At 41.8% G+C, this 18,087-nt stretch overlaps 1 protein-coding gene across 2 annotated transcripts; it reads right to left on the bottom strand.

Moving 5' to 3' along the window:
- Positions 1-2,118: 2,118 nt before the first annotated feature.
- On the bottom strand, positions 2,119-17,615 carry khdrbs1b (KH domain containing, RNA binding, signal transduction associated 1b). 2 transcript variants are annotated; one of them, XR_013288865.1, is made up of 11 exons: positions 17,207-17,609; positions 15,355-15,473; positions 14,502-14,618; positions 13,258-13,404; positions 10,659-10,789; positions 10,364-10,568; positions 10,180-10,247; positions 9,892-9,950; positions 9,518-9,712; positions 7,526-7,597; positions 2,119-3,153 (listed from the first exon to the last, which is right to left on the bottom strand). XR_013288865.1 is itself a non-coding variant. In XM_077548609.1 (9 exons), the coding sequence occupies exons 1-9, from the start codon at positions 17,301-17,303 to the stop codon at positions 9,603-9,605; spliced, it is 1,053 nt and encodes a 350-aa protein (XP_077404735.1). In that variant the 5' UTR covers positions 17,304-17,615; the 3' UTR covers positions 8,458-9,602. The 2 variants fall into 2 exon arrangements, 1 of the variants encoding a protein (XP_077404735.1); XM_077548609.1 differs by lacking the exons at positions 2,119-3,153; positions 7,526-7,597 and having other exon boundaries at positions 8,458-9,712; positions 17,207-17,615.
- Positions 17,616-18,087: the final 472 nt, after the last annotated feature.

The following is an 18,087-nucleotide window of genomic DNA, read 5'->3' as shown; positions in this document are numbered from 1 at the left end:
GCGAGTGTGCGCTAGCAACGAGACGGAAAATGCCACACCTGTCGTGTTACCCAAATAACATTTATCAAACAGTGAGCGAGAGATCCGGCGTGCGTACGCCGTGTTCTTCGCCAGATGAAAGCTCATAAGAAATAGACCTTTTACAAATCCCGTTGATATTTAGAAGCGTCTCATCGGGCCCGGAGCGCACTCCCAACATGTGCTTGTGTTGAATTCTCCCAATCCCTGAGCGACGCGAGCTGCGATCGATGCTATCAACAAGCCTCACTGAAGCCAACCTTTGCTTTAAAGGAGGATTAGACTACAAGAATGAAGAATAAGGGAATGGTTGCTGAAAAGAGCAGTTCTCGTGCTTTTTTCTCTCTTATTGTCAAATAAAATGAAACTGCTTCCTCTGGTGTCAAGCTCTGCAAAAATGCTTTTTTTTTTTTTTTTTTTTTAAGCAGACTTCCACGAGTGAAAGATGATTTGAAGAGGCTAAAAAATATCCCTTATAAGCAAGGCCCTAACCAGATACCGGTATCAGGCCGAGGTATTGGGTACTCATGGAGGCTGCTAATACTTATGTAATAAAAAAAATAAAAAAAACTGACCTCTCCTCAACAGTAGTTGTGCCAGTTTGACACAACGGTATCAAAAATATTCTTTCACAAAGTTGTCTGAATCTGTTAGTGAGCACATCTCCTTTGCCGAAATAAGACATCCAGCTCCCAAAAATGCAGATATCGAAGACGATTCTGGGTTCACAAATATGTCCTAATCTTAGTGAGCACCTCTCCTTTGCCGAGATAATCCATCTTCTTTACAGGTGTAGCAAATCAATACACCAATTGGAATGCATGGTTATTGCACAGGTGTGCCAACAATAAAAAGGCTTTTTCGTTTTTTAAATGGGAGCAAAAAGTCAAGTGTTGGATTATTATTATTTTTGCTTAGTGTATTTTTTTGGGTGAGCGCACCCTAGAACCGCCAATTCATTTATGGTGTGTTTACAAACTGTATTGTAGTCATTCCTACAGTTTCTCCTGGAGGATCAAGGCCACTCGGATGGTGGGAGTCAGCCGAGCGCACGTCGTCACGGCAACCGCCTCCCCATTCGTCGCCAGTGTTGTCACAAGCGGTAGGGATGCGATGTTCCTCTGATGGTGTGAATCTGTCAGGAGCAGAAGATGCCATCCAGCTGTCCACCAGATCCGCACACCAACTCATCTTTTAACACATACACCTCCACGAGCCCGGGCCTGCTGTCCCGTCTCCTCTCCCATTTGCTGCCATGTGAACCGCTACATTATCAAGAGGATGGAATGGCGGAAGGCCGTGCACTTTTATTGATCGTTCAAACAAGCAACATTTACTTTATTCTCCTCCCTCGTGCTGGACACTTGATCGATTCCGAAAGGAGACGGCTTGAATCGCTTAGCCTTCATTACATTAGAAAAGAAGCAGGGATCATTATTTCACGCATAATGGCCCAGACGTGGGGGAAAATAATGTGCTGCCTGTTGACATTTCATCTTCAAGGATGGTTTATATCCTGTGAGTCATAATATGTGCAGCACAAGGCTCAAATGTGGAACAACTTTTTAAGTGTTAAAAATTGTTTCGTTAAATGTCCCTCAAAACAAATTGGCACTAGTTTAAATCATGTCATGAGATGAGATGTCAGCTCCGTAAGCATTAAAGGATAACTTCCCGTCCTTTTTTTTTTTTTTAGCCACACTATAAAACCAGAAATGGCCCAATTTGCAAGTTTAAGAAATTGTCAAATTTTCAGTTATTGTAGTAACCATAGATGGTCCAGTTCTAATTTATTGTGATCATTTTAAAACCAAATAATGCTATTTTTCTCAAAGCCATAGAACCACAACTGTCAGAAATAGTCAAAATGTTGTTTTTGTGATAAACAGAACCAAAAATGCCCGACCCACACTTTTTTGTTGAAAATAAGAAATGGTCTAGTTTTTTTTACGCCACCAAGTGTGACAACAATGCAAGAAATATCCCAATAAATTTTTGTCCTCTCATAGATAGCACATTTCCAGATTTTAATCCATGTTTCCCTTCACCTGTAGAAAGAGAAAATGACAACGACATACAAAAAGTCGGACCTTTTTGTTTTTTTCCCTTTATTTCTCCTCATACCAAACAAGCTTTAAAACTTTTTCCCAAACACGAATGTCCACAGAAATATAGCTAATTAGCTATAGCTATTTTTTTTTTTTTTGCATCTGCAACAAGAAAGAACATACTTGGAATCGGCAGTTTGTAACCTAAACAAATCAGATACAGATGTGTGTTTGTTATCAATGTATCATTCTTGAATTGTATCGTACCCCAGTATCGAGATACACAATTGGTGATAGAATCCGGGCAATCAAATCAGAAGTGACAGATAAATTGAGGCTCTTATCCTCTTTTCTCACACGCCTCCCCCTCTTTTGCGACATTAGCATACTTGGGACGGCAGACAGAAAATGCCGCTACAGCGCATTTTGTAAAGGGATGGTACTTGACATGCGAGTACATGCAAAGCGAAGCCGGCTATTAGCATGTGCTGTTGTCGGGGGGGTGGGCTGAAACAGAGAATGTGTCAAAATTCACATCTCATGCTGGTGAAATGCTACACAGCAGAGTTTCATGGAATATTTCCTTTAACTCATTCAATTTGTGTCAATGTCAATAAAAAACCGGAATCAAAACTAACCACAGGATCGTATCTTGAATTTTTCCCTTCTCGTTTTCAACGCCTATTTTTTTGTGCAGTGCGAGTGAGTACATTTTGGGACAGCAATGTATTAAAAACGCTTAGAATCCAGACGTGGCAAAGACGTGACAGACTGTGAGGCCTGACAGGAATTAAAAACAATTTCACGGCTCAACTATGAGAGCGAAGTGCTCATTTGACACTAAATCAAAGTGGAACAATTGCATTAGACGCCGCAGAGGTTCTCAATCAGCAAAAATAATGGAAGCAGCAGTTTGGATACAGACTTGGGGGAAAAAAGGGGTGCCGTTCATTAGTCTCTGGTGACGATTCCGGGGGCGAGCCTGCTGAGGTCTTTGTCCCTGAGATTGGACCCTCTCACCGAGCCACGGCGCCGGGCTCCAGTGTCACCGCTTGGCGGCCGTTTTTACCAGCCACCCCTTGCGTCGCTGTGGAGGACAAAGCAGAGATGCCAGGATGAAATGCCGAACATGCCAATACGCGTGTCAAAGTGCGGATATGTGCGCCGATTTGATAGCACGAGGTATGTGGTAGGAAGAAAAATCCATTTGAAGCAGCGTTTTGCCTCCCCGACCGAGCGGCAGCTTTTCGATGCCGGCCGAGACGAAACGTATCAATTTGTGCGTTCAATCAGACTGAAAGTCACAGGTCGCCATTTTAATCCTGCATACTCTGCTCAGAGGGGGAAATGTTCCCTTGAAAACAATTCAAATACGGTGTGGCTTGTTGTTTCCATCACATTGGAGAAACGACATTTCGAGATCCACCGAGGGCAAAACCATTCTATGATTGTCAATCAAAACCAAATAAGTAAACATCAAAGCCTCACAATGCCCAGGAAAGTTGCGATATAGCACAGACATGGCAAATTACGTATCAATACAAGGCAACAGATTTTAATCAACAAAGCACTTTTTTTTAGATGACTTCTGTATGTATTTTTCTAAGACTTTTACGCCCGACATTTGAAACCACCTGATCTTTTTACTTCTTTCCCTACATAGGCTTCATACTTTTTTTTTTTTAACCAAACTGTGCAGGTGACAAAAAAAAAAAAAAAAAAACTAGTGGAAGTCAATCTCATTTTAGGAATTTATAAGGTTGAAAAACTGCTACCGCTGCATGATAGACTGCCATGAACCAAGATTCAAAAAAGCTAAATATTCCATACCCACTGCCTTAATTTAAAACAATTGTTTCAAGAATAAAGTTGACATATAGTAGCATAAGTATTTGTGTTGTTTGTTAAACATTCCAATTCATGCCAGCCAAAAAAACACACACAAACTACTTGTGGAGTTCATTTAACTCTTTGACTGCCAGATGTTTTCAGAAAAGGGATGCCGTGGGTTGCCAGCCGATTTAAGCATTTTTGACTGATCTTTCAAGGTCCACAGAAAATTATGTGTTTGGACTATGGAAACACACATACTACCAAATGAAAGATTGGACTCATCTTTCATCAGAAAAAAAAAAGTTTGTTTCTACCTTATTCCGTTTTTCAGTAATCAACAATAGAAAATGGTTAGTTTCACCTCTGTTTTGAAACAAACGTCTTTTAACGTCTTTGGCACTCCTCCATAGGATTTTACTAAACGTTATTTAACGTTTTTGGCAGTCAAAGAGTTGAAAGGTCTGAAATTGATTCTTTTACCATTGACATACAGAGTGCAAGTATGGAACATGAGAAAACAGCAGCAAATGTAAGGAAATGAAAAATATTTCTCACTCCCAAAAAAAAATGAGAATGACAGCACTGAGTGCAAATCTATGAGTCATTTAAAAAGTTTGGCAGCTATCGTAGCAAACATTTCTCCACATCTCTTAAGTGTAGATTCTGAAAAGATAGTTTGAAGTCCATGTTTAATAACGACCATTCAAATGTGTATAGTGCCTTTCTCAATACTCACTGACAATCATTTTCCAACAGAGATCCCTTCCCTATGGTTACCACCCTCATTTTTAACTGCAGGCAACTCTCCCAATAACATCAAATATTTATGCAGCTCAGTGAGCATTCACTGTTATGTAGTGATGGGAAAATGAAGCCTCATGAAGCACTTGTGATATTTTTTGACTCCTCTAGATGGCACTATTGGTTTAAAAAGGCAGTGGAAATGTAATACATTTTCATTGCACTAGCCTTTATATTTGAACCAAGAGCACCATCTAGAGGAGTAAAAAAAAAAAATACTAAAAGTGCTTCATGAGGCTTCATGAGGCTTCATTTCCCATCTCTAGTGGTAACGTAAGCCCGATTTGTACACGTCAATCTCTCCCGAGGTAGTAAAATCAATATTTGCATGACGAGTGTTTCCACCCAGTGATAAACGTACATTTTGTGACATCATGTGCAGCTACAAAAAAAATAAAAAAAATAAAAAAGTGTTGGTCTGTATCTGCATCTTGCGCGTACTGACAGCTTGTGCTCTGCAGTTAAGTTGATTAAGCGGGACCGAGCAGTGCTACTCTCCAAACGTTCATTTAACTTTTTCCCCATCCTCCAGGCAGACAAGTACAGTGCGAGTAATCCCTCAGACAGTTCTCTTCCCTCCACCTCCGCCTCCTGCTCCTGCTACAACCGTTTCCATTCTGGGAAATCGCCACAGTCCCTTTTCTGCCGCCGTTCTCTCTCTGCTGTAGGGGCCCTCCAGCAACGGCTGCTCATTAGTCACTTTCTCCGAGACTGCGGTGACACTAGCGCGCCGCGCTCGCTCCCCGTCCCCACTGCCGGTACTGCCATAGGCGAGCGCCGCCACACGCCAATTTGCACGCTTGTCGGGACGCGGGGAGATCATCAGAAGCCGCCCGGGCTTTGGTGACACTGGGAACATTGTCAGCATGCTACTGCTGAAGCTACAGTTACTAGCATGGGGGGAATGAGCCTGCATAAGGACTGCACTGCTAGTAGAAGAATAACAATTATGAGGCAGGTACGGAAGCTAACCACATGGTGCTTCATAGGGTGGCTAGTTTTACTTCATCCCATCTTTTTTTTTTAAACAAGTGAACAGAATCTTGATTGAGTTTCCACCGAACAACTTGTGGACAGAGAGGCGTCTCTGCAAAGCATCGTAATGACAGTTTGCATTCTAAAATAATGATGCCATTCGTGGTTGCGGTGTGCCTCCAATTTGGAGCATAAATACTCCCCCGCAAGTCGAACGAATCCTTGCACTCGAACAAAAATTGAACAGTCGTTTGAAAACCGTTCAGATGTCAGAATAAGCACGATCATTGGGCAGAAATAAACTAAAGTTCAGTTAATCTTCACCCACATTAAAAAAAATAAAATATTCACCCAAAATATGAATTTGTTTATAAAAATTTCCTTCCCTCCAGTTAAAAAAAGAAAAAGAAAAAGACAAAGCTTTGCTGACCATAATGGGCTTCATCATTGATGACTATTTTGCATGTGGATTCACAAACCGTGAAATTTTAGTCGTTTTGGAGGAAACTCACAATATCAAACTTAGCCTTCGGACCCTGGAGCGAAAACTACAATAGAAAAATTATACAATACAGACGCTCGCCTACTTACGAACATTCGAGTTGCGAACAACGGTACATACGAACATTTCTGCGCGTACAGTAGGTCGAAAAATGTTCGGAAAGAAATGCTGTAAGTTAGATTTTGTATTGCGCGTAGTGCTTCTTTCCGCCGCTAATACCGACGATTGGCGCTGTGAGAGCTCATTGGAGGCTCAGCAACGTGGCGGGGAGGAGGAGGAAGAAAACGCCGGTCCCCATGAAGCAGGAAATAACTTTTGAAGCCGATTCCAGCGACGACGAAGAATCTCTCATGATATAAAATCCTCCTCTTCCTCCTCCTCCATCATCTCCTTAAGCATCGAGTACATCTTCCAAAAGTAAGTTAAACTTCATTTTATTTATCTTATTACGTACATGTACATACTGTGTGTTTGTCTTTCGCTCTCTCTCTCTAACATACGTAGTACAGTACAGTACTGTACGTATTCTCTCCATTTTATTAAAAGTTTTTTTCAGTACAAACCAATGCAGGTTACTTGCACAAGCCTTAAACATACTTATATAAACCTTCAATATACTTATATAGGCTTTAAACATAAATTATAATACAAAATATAGCACTGAAGCAACTTACGAACAAATTCACCTTACGAACGATCGTCCGGAACGTAACTCGTTCGTAAGGTGGGGAGCGTCTGTACACAATCATAAAATCAACTTTTAGATTTGATTAGTGCAACATGGTCTTCATGTAAAACGCATCAGACTATGGATGGCTTGCGCATGTCGCATGAAGTTTAATGAAATGCTCACCTATCATTGTTTTCTTTTTTTCTACTGGCGAGAATGGGCATCTATAACCAGCACCACATAACTAAGGCAGAATTTCCATACAGCTCGCAAAGTACTTTTGTTTGATCTCAAGTGTGTGAAAAGACAGCACGATTAGAGGTGCGGCAAGGTTGTGGTTCTTAACTCTTTGCCTGCCAAAAACGTTAAATAACGTTTAGTAAAATCCTATGGAGGAGTGCCAAAGACGTTAAAAGACGTTTGTTTCAAAACAGAGGTGAAACTAACCATTTTCTATTGTTGATTACTCAAAAACGGAATAAGGTAGAAACAAAATGAAAGATGAGAGTCCAATCTTTCATTTGGTAGTATGTGTGTTTCCATAGTCCAAACACATAATTTTCTGTGGACCTTGAAAGATCAGTCAAAATGCTTAAATCGGCTGGCACCCACGGCATCCCTTTTCTGAAAACGTCTGGCAGTCAAAGAGTTAAAGGAAAGGGACGGCGGATGACCAACCTGAGGGTCGCATGGCCTCCCTCCTCCAGCTGCGCGGGTCCTCCCGGCACTCTGCGAGAGGCCTAGCCGTGCCTGGGGGAAGTAAAGAGCCCAAATCAATACCCGGTCAACAGAGCACTTGGAGATACTTGTGAAATGGAGCTCATGCAACATGTCTAAAAGAGAACATCTGCTCATGCAACTCAGTTATTGATAACTTTGTACAGGTGGAACAATTTTTTAAAAATATTACAAAAACATGTTGACTTAAGATTTGGCTTTGTTCATTTTAGCAAGAGTTGCATTAACACTAGCCTGATGGTTGGTTAGTACACAGAACAATTATTTTAGTACATAAAATACATTGATGTTGATTTTTTTTCTCTTAACTTTTGAGTCTTTTTTTTTTTTTGTCTTGGGTTGCTACTTTTAAAGCATGTTTATGTCAAAGGATAAAAAACACACTACCAAATTAAACATTTAGGGTTAGGTTACCTTTACAGTGGAGTTGTCTAGGTTAAAAGCCTCCTCTCCATTGCACTGCCATTAGTGTGTCATTCATGACAACGAGGCCTAGATCCTGAATGGTGGTTTGAATTCAGTTAATTTGCAGCGGCGATGAAAGCAATTGTCATTAACGGTTAAAACGAGACCACAGGTAAGAGGATTGAAAAAGTCTTATACATACCCAGGCATTCAATGCTTTACAACTCTATACACATTAGGAAGCTATCCGGCTTATTTTAGCGGCCTTACCTCGGAGTCCTTTTTAAAAAGTATAGAGAGAGAGAGAAAGAATAAGTCGAGCTCTTTTGATAATCCATCAAGACATCATTTAGGAGAGTTAAAGTCTGCACACGTCAAAAGCAAAACTCATTTAAGATTTAAAATGCGCTTTTGGGAAACAAAAAAGGCCATTTCAGATTGGACTAGGACAGGAAACAAATCAAAGCTTTCATAGAAAACCCACTAAGCTTTATTGACAAACTGCTGCAAAACATCTTTTGGACAGATTTAGTAACCTATTTAGGCAAGCGTACACATGTAGCATAATGCATTTTATGGAGAGGGTACAGAGTAAGTACAGTTAGGAGGTTTTAGAATATGTACAAGAGTTGGGATTGAGCTGCAGGATCCCTTCTCTATGGAGAGAGACGACCCATGTGGAGATTTGTGTCCCAATCCTTTGGATTCTTCTCTTTTTGGGCATGCAGTTTATGTAGAATCAGATCACAATTAGGAAGACCTGAACTGTTGGGTAGCATAACAGGAGGCCATTTTGTGCACAGAGAATGTTAGAATGTAGGGTTTTTTTTTTTTTTTAAACATGTAAGTCAAATAGAGGATATGAGGACAGGCCATCTCAACAGTGTCTTATTAGGGCTATATTTCAAAACTCTAAAAGGACAATGACAAATATTTCAGCCTAATGTCTAAATGAAGAATGTTTTAGAACTATTTAAAACAAACAGCACAAAGAATGAATTGATTTCCATTAACTTTAATCACTTAATTTTAGATTTCTTTTTGTTTCTACATTACATGTTTAATAAGGTCTTTTTATTGGACTATATTAACAGAATTTTGAAATGTAGCCTAAATGGGAATCTGCAACTGAACCATGACAGATTCTTTATTTAAAAAACACAATTATAATGTATTCTTTAAGACAGGTGGAGAATGAGCCATTATTTCAACTGGAATTACTATTACAAAACAGTTGTTTATTCTTTTTAAAAAACAATGCCAAAAAAGCCAAAGGGAGAGGGAATGATAAGAAAAAATAATAATACAGGAAAACAACCAAACCAAAAAGGAAGTAACTCTAGAAATTACTTTGGTTGTGTATTGTGTATGTGTGTATAAGGGGGATGTGGTGTTTGGCCAAAACTTGAGAATAAAATTATATAAAATCAAACAAAATCTGATTTCTAGTCCCCAATGTTGTAAAAAGTCCAATTGAGAGAAAAACAACACAAACAAAAAGAAACCAAAGCCAAAACGGACAATTACTTGTGTCGGGCTGCTTAAAGTGAGAGCTGCCGTTGTTGACAGGCGCTCGTCAGGGCAACCCTGTAAGGGGGAGGGCGGGTCCGCTTCAGTACTGTTGGTACGGGTGCTGCCTGAAGGCCGTCTTGGCACCTCCTCTGGCTGCTGGTGCGGCTTTGCCCGGAGCCGATCGCTGGGTGCCATTCCAGTCATCCTGGGCTGAGGAGCAAATATGTACATAGTTAAACGCTACTACTTGGAACTAGTGTTGTTCCAACCATTTTTTGGCCCCCCCCATAACCAGTTTTGCCGTATCTGCCTATGCCGATACCTAGTTATCCCCCCCCAATCTGAAAAAGCTTTCTAAAGCCTCAAATACATATAGAAAAGTTCCTTACCAAAGTTTTCATACGACTCAGTAGACTCTCCATGTCCATAGTCGTAATATTCTGCCTCTCTGATAGATGAAAAAAGGGAGAGAGAGAAAAAAAAAAAATCACCAACAAGTACCCGTTGAGTGAAATGTCTGAGGGGCTGTTAATTGGTTTCCATAAGCGAGATCAAAGCTCCTGAAGAGCATTGCCAAACAGCCAAGTGGCATCCAGGTTGGATTGGTGCGCAACGGTTCAAAACAGATTTCAAGTGATGGTGGCAGGTGAGAAGAAAGCAACGTGTGATTCACTCACGCCTGTGGCTGGCTGTAATAGCCGTCATATGACTCGTAGGTGGTGTCTGTGTAGTTTTCGTTGTAGGCCTGGAGAGGGGGAGACAGCAGGAAGAGGCTTGTTAATGCACTGGACTGAACAACTGAAATCTTGCTGAAATTCGACCTCGTGTAAGTCAGGCTATGAAAAACGCGGAGCTACTTACGTATGCCTCATAGTTCTCTGCGACTGCGGCAGGAGTTTGCTGGTGGGGCAGCATTCTCTGGGGGGGTCCGCCAGCAGACAGCCTAGCACCACGGGGCACCGCAGCTCCCCTGGCAGCAGCAGCGGGCCCTCCACGGCCTGCCGGGGCGCCCCTTCCGGCACCTCTAGCTCCCCGAGCTGCGCCACGAGGGGGCATTCCCCTTCCCCTAGGATACGAGCCAAGAGAACATGCTCAATGCTGACGTGCACAAACATCGTCTTCGTGACACCTCTGCATCTCGCCTCGGCTTCCTTACCTGTGGACTCCTGGGGGGCCGCCGCGTCCCCGGATTGGCATGCCGCCTCTTCCTCGGGCCCCGAGCTCCTGGCCTCCGTTGATGTAGCCCATCTCCATGAACTGCTCTTGGCAGATATCGTCAGTCACATCCTGCAGGCAGAGCAGAAAATGAACGTGACCAACGATGAAGCAGGGACTCAGTGGAAGGAAATTCAAGACAGGCCCGACTAGATGAACATCTCCTGCATGTGTTGTAGGAAATGCAATACTTTATTCATCAACAAGGGAAGACTCCACAATGTCAACAACAACAATCCTGGTTGGATTGTACAAGTTGATTCGCACCATGCTTGGGCACACTTGACCGCTAAAGTCTAAAGACTACGGCAAGCAATTTAACAGACACATTTCATGCCTGAGATTCCTGCTTCCAAGCCCGAGTTCACACAGACACACACACTTGCCAGTAACATCAAACCCGCTGTTAACAAAGTTTTTGCATAACACGCAAACCAAAGAGCAAAATGCAAAGTATCCTTGACTTAGTAAACTCTCCTTCCCTGTAGCCCTTGATTGAGCCTAGTGTGCCTGCATGATACTTAGTCAAAAAAAAAAAAGTTTGCAGTGGATTAGTGCACTTGCCTGTCCAGGCAACACAAATCCCACAACATAACTCGCCACTTTCCCCTTGCGAGCAATTTAGAGCGCCGCACTGTGACCCAATCAATTCTTTTCATACAGCAGAGCTGCGTTGGAATGGAGCCGGAGCTCTAACGAAGGCGAAAAACACAGAACAAACTAGAATATGAAAGGGCAGATGGCAGCTTTCAATTACCTCAAGCGGTTAGCTAAAAGCAGGAGCCATTTGACTGATCACGAATGAATCTATGGCGACGTGTCATGTCGCCACCGTGGCATCTCAGGGGCAAGTTGGGTGACAGCTTTTTACCTCTCGAGGTGTTAGATGAGCTCAGTGAACACTTCTGCAGAAATGATCAAATACGCAGTCGTGGGTCACCAAAACGGCCCAGAGACATTTGACAGCGAAAGCAAGCTTTTGACTTTTATGGGGGGGGGATTTCCATTTATCTACACGCATCAAAAGCTCCAGCATGAACCTGGGGACAAGTGCGGCTAATCAATTGAAGGCACAGTGGAACCACTGAAGTCAAATGCCTCAAAAAAAAAAAAGATGAACGATTTGAAGATCAACCACACTTTTCTGTGAAAATACACTTCAGCTAAACTTTGTAGTCCGGTTCATTTTTCTTGATGAGGTCACCAAGTCAGTAATGTATTTTTACAGCACCAAGCAGATGCCACGAACATGACCAGAGAATCTTCCCAACAAACATCACTTTCATGTCATGCTTCCTCAAAGGGTGAGTAGTAATAAAATGTGCGACAGACTTACAACAAATGCCTGTACACCTAAACATGTTCAAATGGTGATGACTAACCTCTGTAAAAACAACTCAATGGCACAAAAAAATGCATTAAATCACAACCGGAAACGACAGCCATAAAATCCTGACAACTATGCTCATCTGGCAGGTTTTATTTTAAAACATCACAGCCGTGGCAACGTCACGACTGGTTCAGCTCTTCCCGCTTCAGAATGATGCAGCCTAATTAACTCTTTGACTGCCAGACGTTTTCAGAAAAGGGATGCCGTGGGTGCCAGCCGATTTAAGCATTTTTGACTGATCTTTCAAGGTCCACAGAAAATTATGTGTTTGGACTATGGAAACACACATACTACCAAATGAAAGATTGGACTCTCATCTTTCATCAGAAAAAAAAGTTTGTTTCTACCTTATTCTGTTTTTCAGTAATCAATAATAGAAAATGGTTAGTTTCACCTCTGTTTTGAAAAAAATAAACGTCTTTAAACGTCTTTGGCACTCCTCCATAGGATTTTACTAAACGTTATTTAATGTTTTTGGCAGTCAAAGAGTTAAAAATGTGAGGCCTTCCATCAACCCCAGAGAGAAGCATTTCCAGCGAGCATGTTACATTTGCTCCAACCAGATGGACCTAAGGTTCAAGAACATCAGCGTAAAACAAATCCAGAGTGTAAGCAGCACAGCGTGAACTTAAAGCTCGCAGCTGTCTGGACGTTAAACATCTCTAGAGGAGATACAGGAATAGACCGACCTTAAGAACAGTGTCACAAACTGTTCACGCACTAACAGAGCCGCCATTATTCAACCTGCCACCCTCTAAAAGAGAACCATGACTGAACGAAGGTGCTTTGTTCAGCCTGCTAGTAAGCCAGCAGCAGTGCAGTTATTGTGGAGCAAACATTTGTATAAAAAGGAGACGTTAACATAAAGCATTTTAAACAGCGAGTGGATTGACTCCTAATATTGTCATCATACCAACCATAAGTTAATCGCCTAATGTTGACAGGCTGAGATGATGTCTTGGCCACAAGTTCAAAGCGAATTTGGGGAGTCAAACAAAGAATCTCTCGGTGTGCATTTACATTTTGGACAACATTTCTACAAGTTTATAACAAGTCTACACCATCAGAGTATTTTTTGACAGACTTTTAGAAATAGAAACAAATGACACACAGGTCTATGTTGCTCTAAAACATGCTGTGTGCAACTCACAGGAAACATGAACTTCTTTACTTCCTCCATGGCATGGGCCATTCGCAGGTAGGCTTCAGGTAGGGGGGCGTACACCTCAACAAACACGTGGAGCTCCATGGTCAGGTGGGCATACTTTGGCTCGCCGCCGTTCCTCAGCTCTTCCTCCTTCGGCATGGAAAAAAAGACACGCACTTTTAGAGCATACTCTTGCAACCTTAAGAGCTGTGCCACACTGTGCACGACCAGTTTAAAAGTCTATTTTTAAGGAGCAGATGTGCAGCAGGGTAAAGCCACCTTTGGGTCCTGCCATCTGGGTACAATGGCTACCCTTGAGGCTTCACATGTTGCCAGATGTGTGGCTCCAGGAAAGCCCAGACCACAACTGTGCCATTCCAGATGCAAATCAGTGAGTGTTGCAAAGGGGTGGAACCGTTCAGAACTGTCTCCAGTGAATTTTCATGGAAATTAATCGAAAAACACTCAAACTTAAGCAGATATCTATACAGAATATTTCAGACTTATTTGCAAGTACACCTTTATAAAGCTTTAAATATTTTATGAAAGTTGAGTCGAGTATTTACCCCCCAAGCCCCTGAACTCAACCCACTTAATAACCCAGCAGAAGGCTTTATCCAACAAATTAGTAGCTGACGTGTTTGATTTGCAGGTGGAGGAAGGCTGGCCGGAGAACATTCACAAACCTTAACACTACTAAACAGCATTTCTCTGACAAGGTCCACCCCAGTAAAATAAAAGTAAAAAAAAAAATTATCGCTTGATTATTGTGCAAGAATATTTTCTCAACTTCATTAAAAACATAAAAAAATAAATAAATAAATAAATAAAATTTAACTCTTTGACTGCCAGACGTTTTCAGAAACGGGATGTCGCCAGTGCCAGACGATTTAAGCATTTTGACTAATCTTTCAAGGTCCACAGAAAATTATGTGTTTGGACTATGGAAACACACATACTACCAAATGAAAGATTGGACTCTCATCTTTCATCAGAAAAAAAAAGTTTGTTTCTACCTTATTCCGTTTTTCAGTAATCAACAATAGAAAATGGTTAGTTTCACCTCTGTTTTGAAACAAACGTCTTTTAACGTCTTTGGCACTCCTCCATAGGATTTTACTTAACGTTATTTAACGTTTTTGGCAGTCAAAGAGTTTAAGTGTTTTATCAAGAGTCAACCTTCACTTTTGTGAATCTCTCGTTTATTGGCTTTAATTTCCAAGCAAAGTTTCCAACTGTGTTCATACCTTAGCTTTGTCTCTCATGGAGCCTTTGCCCAACACTGAGATCTTGGCCCCAGTTTCCTCCTGCAGACGTTTGATGGTGTTGCCTTGGGGTCCCAGGATCTTGCCCACAAAATTAAACTGGAGAAGCACAAACAAAGAAGAAAAAGTTGGACCGCTACATTTTTTTTCCCAGTCACGAGATATCAAAGGCGCAGCCACTGTCAGGATCTTGTGCATTTTGAAGCCTCAAGTGGGCTTATTTACGCTGAGGGTGTGAGCCAATGAAAGCTGCAGACAGTCTTGCCACAACCTAAATGTGCAATTAGCTGATGTGTGGTCTGATTACTACAAAACCCCTCTGGTCAACCAGCATCACGGACTAGACTGGGATGAGTTTGGGAGGTTCCACAGTGCTTTTACAAGTAACATGCGAATGAAGGATTAATTTGCATGACTCTTTTAGTGCACATATAAAACCCTCACATCTCTTTCCCTCATAGCCACATGACTTAACCCAGCATTGCCGCGAGTCTGAGTCTAGTTGTAAATTACATTAATACGGTAAAGACGTTGGCGCAATTAGTCAGTCCAAACAGAATGGAAGCTCCGAAACAGTGGGGCAGGATGAAATTAACAGAGTAGCAGAGCTAGCCATGTTAGCATTTTCATCTCATCGCTATTTTGTACCACTACACTACTATAAACTGTAATTACGCCACTGAGTTTTAAAATCAAGATTAAGACAAGTAATTTGAGACCCCGAGTAACCCTGTGGCTTTATATAATTGAACCTCAACTGCAGTGGGATAAATTGAATCACAACAGGGAATGTAGAGGAGAGGAAAAGTGCGGTAGAGAAAAAAAAAAGACTCACCTTGGGATACTGTTTCACAGGTATGAGGACTCGCTCCTTGAGTTTGATGAACTTGTTCGTGAAAAGATCAAGGTACGTCTCTGGCTCCTTCGACTCGCCCTTCTGGATCCTGTCGATTTCTGAATCAAAAGGCACACGGCATTTAAATGACCAAGTAACATTGATTTGAAGACTCAGAAGATCATGAATGAATTCTTAATGGGCAGAGTGTTGAAATTGCATCATTGACGCAAGAAAGGGGTCCGTCTCAAGCAGGAGTCCCCGACAAGCGGTACAGAAACTTCCATGCATTCCCCTTCAACCAACTTCAGGGCAGACTAAACCTTGGAATGGATGCCAATACATCGTGGTGATTAAGACCAAATGGATGAAAGCTGTCCAGGTGAAGAAGGGACATCTTCCCCAAGTGAAAACTTGCAACAGGTTTTAATGCATTGCCCAAATTTTGTATAAATACAACATTCATCTTCATATTAAATATAGTAATCTCTATTTGTATCACTACTATGCAGCCTTGTATCTTCACCAACCATTAAACTGATTTACAGTTTAGAATATAACTTAAGAGTACAGGAGGGCAGTTTCATGGTCATAGTTCTTTTAGTGGTGCCATCCATTGGTCACAAGACACGGGTTTGCCATATTACCTTACACTCTGAAGGTAGAATAGAGTTTTTGGGGGCTGCGCTAATGAAAAGTTCGGGAACCACTGGTCTAAACTGCAATGACAACTAGCAATGTGGCAATTACGCTCTACCTCCTGTACTAGCTCAAGATAGTTATTTCAGCCACTGGATTTTACACTACTTGCACTGTGACAAGCTGAAAATTTGTGCATCAATGTGATCCTGTCATGAGAATTCGTGAAGAGGCTAACAGGAAATAAACAGTTGTCTATCAGCAGATGGCTTAGCCAAATCCCGAATGTACTTTTATTGACTACGTTCACAAGTGACCGACAGTCAAACAACTTTAAAATAGGTTCAAAACGCTAAAAAAAAGCCACTTTTCTGCCCCCCTTTCCCTCTCCATTTTTTTATTTTGTTATCTGTGTTTTGACATCCCTTGTCCATAAAAAAAAAAAAAAAAAAAAAACAGTGACGCCCCTGGGTAGAAGGAACGGACTCGCTACTTACAAATTACATTACAACGTCAGTGTAGTCAACTGACAAAATACGAACGGAACTGTCGTAAATCCGGCACCCCACGTGCTTTGAAGGAAATCGTGCATTCTAATATACATTATTGTATTTTCACACCGATCTGTTGGGCTACACTGGCAAGAGACAATTGTTCACCACAAGCAGTCGATTCAAAATGATAAAACAATCTAATAAAGCTGAATACTACTGTGCTGAGTATGTTTAGGATCAGACAAAGAAAGTCATGGTTGTGTGCGCGGGGGGATGGGGCCGGCTAGTGGCCACTTGAGGACCACCAATTACATTCTCAAGCCCAAATGAATTTAGCCCAAAGCGCCGGTTACTGGCACACATTAGAGGGCTGAACATGTGAAGGCGGTCGACGTTTGTTTAAAGGCAAAAAGACGACGATTGGGGCGCTTTGTACTTCGCTTCAGGAAGTGGAAAAGGTTAAAAAGAACAAAAAGTATAAAGTGCAGCTGTAATTACCACCATTCGTTATGATAGCACACAATACCCAGACAAACAATTGTTGTATGATTTAAGTAAACTGAGCAAAACTAGCCGAACGTTTCCGCTTGGAGCCATCATGGATTCCCAACCGTCGCCACATGGCGCCCGACGGCGTAGTCGTCAGTCGCCTTCCCTCTCGAGAAACTTCCAACAAAACACACACAAATGGTCCTACGAAAAACACACATTTGCTTTACCTGCTTCTATAAGTTTCATGGCGTGTGTGAAAGACGAGTCCAGGCTGTCCTTCTCCGCCATCAGCTGCGGGAGATATTTGTTGTCGCCGTTCTCCATTTTGAGTTCGAACAGAAGAGAGACGGGGGGTGGGGGGGAGGTTCTGTTCGGGTAGAGTTAAAAGCTTATGGCGGCCCAAAAAAATCCCAACGAAGCAGGTGCAAAAAGTAGTCCGACTCCTTTATGTAACTGGGAATTGACACATATAGAGTTCTCCTTTTAGCGACTGTTTTACGGTGTTTCCGAAGTCGGACGTGTCCGCTACTTCTATCCTCGCCGTAGTTGGTCCTGGCCGCCTCTGTTGTCTTCCGATCCGCTCAGTACACCGACTGGATTGGAATGACCGACGAACCGAAGAGTCGAGAAAAGGAACTGCGGAAGGCGGAAATGGCGTCAGAGTTACGTAAAGATCTAGAGCAACGCCCCCTGATGATATTACCAGCTCAGTGTACTACAAGCAGAAGTAACACATATAGTCGGACAAAAGTATTTAAAGAGCTACAGATGTGTGTAAATGTGGATAAAAAAAAAGTAGATTAGATTAGTAGATTCAACTCCTGTAAAGTACTTGAGTAAAAGCAGAACGGTGGACTATGAAATGTACTTTCCATGGAAATTCAGCAGAATTGACAATTCAGGCATCAACATTTTATATCGTCATTATGTTTTTTTTAAGAAAAGTAGGTAATAAGGCATCATAGATTTGTATTTATCCATCTTAACCACCAATAGCACACTTATCACGTTGACGCATTTAATATATTTTGTTGTGTTTACCATAACCCCCTTTCCACATACTTTGTATCACATCACAAATGCAGGCAGTAAAATGAAACAGCTCTTT

The sequence above is a fragment of the Vanacampus margaritifer genome, chromosome 17 (genome assembly GCF_051991255.1).
Source record: "Vanacampus margaritifer isolate UIUO_Vmar chromosome 17, RoL_Vmar_1.0, whole genome shotgun sequence".
Lineage (NCBI taxonomy): Eukaryota > Metazoa > Chordata > Actinopteri > Syngnathiformes > Syngnathidae > Vanacampus > Vanacampus margaritifer.
This window is presented reverse-complemented; position numbering and strand designations above follow the sequence as displayed.